Source organism: Chrysemys picta, chromosome 13, assembly GCF_011386835.1.
Source record: "Chrysemys picta bellii isolate R12L10 chromosome 13, ASM1138683v2, whole genome shotgun sequence".
In the NCBI taxonomy this organism is placed as follows: domain Eukaryota; kingdom Metazoa; phylum Chordata; order Testudines; family Emydidae; genus Chrysemys; species Chrysemys picta.
Window position 1 is genome coordinate 33,901,604 of NC_088803.1, and position 3,880 is coordinate 33,905,483.

Below are 3,880 nucleotides of genomic sequence, written 5' to 3' on the forward strand. Positions count from 1 at the left end.
GATAAATGTACCCTCCTGCTTATTACACTAGTACTGTGGTAATAAATAATGAGGAAAGGAAAATGGGGTTTTGATCACTGCTGAAATTAAGTTGTCAGAACTAGGGAGAGATCCATTTTCTGAAGGCCTGGGTCAGCATGATACACACCATTGCCCACACCATATAAACTGATATGGGGGTGGGGGTATGTCTCTATTGGGTGCACTTTTTTTCATTCAAATTAGGCAGGTGGGGAAGAGAGAGAACACTAAGGCCTGGTCTACACTACGGGTTTAGGTCGACTTTAGCAGCGTTAAACCGAATTAAGCCTGGACACGTCCACACAACGAAGCCCTTTCTTTCGGTTTAAAGGGTCCTTTAAACCGGTTTCTTTACACCACCTCCGACGAGGGGATTAGCGATAAAACCGGCCTTTGCGGGTCGGAATTGGGGTAGTGTGGACGGAATTCGACGTTATTGGCCTCCGGGAGCTATCCCACAGTGCTTCATTGTGACCGCTCTGGACAGCACTCTCAACTCAGATGCACTGACCAGGTAGACAGGAAAAGACCCGCAAAGGTTTGAATTTCATTTCCTGTTTGCCCAGCGTGGAGAGCACAGGTGACCACGCAGAGCTCATCAGCACAGGTAACCGTGATGGAGTCCTCCCAGGATCGCAAAAGAGCTCCAGCATGGACCGAACGGGAGGTACGAGATCTGCTCGCCATATGGGGAGATGAAGCAGTGATAGCTGAACTCCGTAGCAGTAAAAGAAATGGAAAAGTATTAGAAAAGATCTCCAAGGCCATGAAGGACCGAGGCCATAACAGGGACACACAGCAGTGCCGCGTGAAAATTAAGGAGCTACGGCAAGCTTACCACAAAGCCAGAGAAGCAAACGGAAGGTCCGGGGCAGAGCCGCAAACTTGCCGCTTCTACGCGGAGCTGCATGCGATCCTAGGGGGTGCAGCCACCACTACCCCAACCGTGTGCCATGACTCTCTCACTGGAGAAACACACAGGGAAGACGGTTCGGGGAACGAGGAAGATGACGATGGAGGTACTGTAGGTAGCTCACAGCAGCAAGGAAGCGGAGAAACCGGTTTCCCCAACAGCCAAGATATGTTTGTGACCCTGGACCTGGAATCAGTAACCCCCGAACTCACCCAAGACCCTCAGGGCACACAGGAGACCTCTGGTGAGTGTACCTTTGTAAATATTTGTAAACATTACACATGGTTTAAAAGCAAGCATGTTTAATGATTACTTTGCCCTGGCAATCGCGGCCAGTACATCTACTGGAAAAGTCTTTTAACGTGTATGGGGATGGAGCGGAAATCCTCCAGGGACATCTCCAGAAAGCTCTCCTGGTTGAAATGGGGTGATTTTATTAAGGGGACATTCAGAGGCGCCCGTTCCTGCTCTTCTGACCAGAAATGTTCCCCGCTGTTAACCACGCGGTGGGGGGAGGGGTGAAGTGATCATCCCAGAGAATCGTGTGTGTGTGTGTGGGGGGGGGTGGTTTACTTGTGTTTGTGCCGCATGTTAACCGGGAAACCGCAGCCCCCTCCTTTTACATTGAAACCCCATTTTAAATGGACAACCCAATTCATCCTTGATATGGGAAATGCGCTGCTGTTTGCAACCTTTCCCGCATGTTAAGAAGGTTAAAAAAGCCAAAACACTGTGGCCTACCATGGCTGCCTGCAAGCCGAAATATGCGACCTTGTAATGAAAGAGTGTACCCATTGTTCTCTAAAATGTGTCTTTTTTAACCACCTCTCCCTTCTCCTCCACCAGCTGCAAATGTTTCTCCTTCGCAGAGGCTCGTGAACATTAGAAAGAGAAAACGTAGGACGAGGGACGATATGTTCACGGAGCTGCAGATGTCCGCCCACGCTGATAGAGCACAGCAGAATGCGTGGAGGCAGTCAATGTCGGAGATGAGAAAAGCCCAATATGAACGAGAGGAGAGGTGGCGGGCTGAATCGCGGGATGAACAGAGCAAGTGGCGGGCTGAAGACGATAGGTGGCGTCAGCTTGCAGACAGACGGCAAGAGGCAATGCTCCGTCTGCTGGAGCATCAAACTGATATGCTCGAGCGTATGGTTGAGTTGCAGGAAAGGCAGCAGGAGCAGAGACCGCCGCTACAGCCCCTGTGTAACCAACAGCCCTCCTCCCCAAGTTCCATAGCCTCCTCACCAAGACGCCCAAGAACACGGTGGGGGGGCCTCCGTCCACCCAGTCACTCCACCCCAGATGATCGCCCAAGCATCAGAAGGCTGGCCCTCAATAAGAGTTAAAGTTTTAAAATGCAGTGTGTCCTTTTCCATCCCTCCTCCCCCACCCATCCCAGGCTACCTTGGCAATTATCCCCCTACCTCTGTAAGGAACTAATAAAGAATGCATGAATGTGAAAAAACAATGACTTTATTGCCTCTGCAAGCAGGAGGGGAGGGTGGGGTGGGGTGGTTGGTTTACAGGGAAGTAGAGTGAACCGGGTCGGGGGGGGGGTGTTGGAGGGTTCATCAAGGAGAAACAAACAGAAGTTTCACACAGTAGCCTGGCCAGTCACAAAACTCGTTTTCAAAGCTTCTCTGATGCGCACCGCGCCCTGCTGTGCTCCTCTAACCGCCCTGGTGTCTGGCTGCGCGTAATCAGCGGCCAGGCGAGTTGCCTCAACCTCCCACCCCGCCATAAAGGTCTCCCCCTTACTCTCACAGATATTGTGGAGCGCACAGCAAGCAGCAATAACAATGGGGATATTCTTTTCGCTGAGGTCTGAGCGAGTCAGTAAGCTGCGCCAGCGCGCTTTTAAACGTCCAAATGCACATTCCACCACCATTCGGCACTTGCTCAGCCTGTAGTTGAACAGGTCCTGACTCCTGTCCAGGCTGCCTGTGTACGGCTTCATGAGCCATGGCATTAAGGGGTAGGCTGGGTCCCCAAGGATCACGATAGGCATTTCAACATCACCAATGGTCACTTTCTGGTCCGGGAAGAAAGTCCCTTCCTCCAGCTTTCGAAACAGAGCAGAGTTCCTGAAGACGCGAGCATCATGGCCATCCCACGTTGATGTTGGTGAAACGTCCCTTGTGATCCACCAGGGCTTGCAGCAGCATTGAAAAGTACCCCTTGCGGTTTACGTAGTCGGTGGCTTGGTGCTCCAGTGACAAGATAGGGATATGGGTTCCGTCTATGGCCCCGCCACAGTTTGGGAATCCCATTTCAGCAAAACCATCCACTATTGACTGCACGTTGCCCAGAGTCACTACCCTTGCTATCACCAGGTCTTTCATTGCCCTGGCAAATTGGATCACAGCAGCCCCCACCGTAGATTTGCCCACTCCAAATTGATTCCCGACTGACCGGTAGCTGTCTGGCGTTGCAAGCTTCCACAGGGCTATCGCCACTCGCTTCTCAACTGTGAGGGCTGCTCTCATCTTGGTATCCTGGCGTTTCAGGGCAGGGGAAAGCAAGTCACAAAGTTCCATGAAAGTGCCCTTACGCATGCGAAAGTTTCGCAGCCACTGGGAATCGTCCCATACCTGCAGCACGATGCGGTCCCACCAGTCTGTGCTTGTTTCCCGGGCCCAGAATCGGCGTTCCACGGCATGAACCTGCCCCAGTGACACCATGATTTCCACACTGCTGGGGCCTGTGCCTTGTGAGAGGTCTATGTCCATGTCAATTTCCTCATCACTCTCGTCGCCGCGCTGCAATCGCCTCCTCGCCTGGTCCGGGTTTCACCTTGGCATGTCCTGGCTCTGCATATACTCCAGGACAATGCGCGTGGTGTTCATAGTGCTCATAATTGCCGTGGTGATCTGAGCGGGCTCCATGATCCCAGTGCTAGCTATGGCGCCTGGTCAGAAAAAAGGCGCGAAAGTAGTATCTGAT

General features: G+C 52.2%; 1 protein-coding gene across 1 annotated transcript; it reads left to right on the forward strand.

Moving 5' to 3' along the window:
• Positions 1 to 249: 249 nt before the first annotated feature.
• Positions 250 to 2,412, forward strand: LOC135975333 (uncharacterized). Its single transcript, XM_065565856.1, has 2 exons — positions 250 to 1,178; positions 1,781 to 2,412. Exons 1-2 carry the CDS (start codon positions 638 to 640, stop codon positions 2,281 to 2,283), a joined length of 1,044 nt encoding a protein of 347 aa, XP_065421928.1. The 5' UTR covers positions 250 to 637; the 3' UTR covers positions 2,284 to 2,412.
• Positions 2,413 to 3,880: the final 1,468 nt, after the last annotated feature.

What these genes read in the sequence shown, in the direction of transcription:
- LOC135975333 (XM_065565856.1), top strand. Translation starts at nt 638, where the DNA reads ATGGAGTCCTCCCAGGATCGCAAAAGAGCTCCAGCATGGACCGAACGG. An exon ending in GGGCACACAGGAGACCTCTG is followed by an intron (nt 1,179 to 1,780) that starts GTGAGTGTACCT and finishes CTCCTCCACCAG; the next exon opens with CTGCAAATGTTTCTCCTTCG.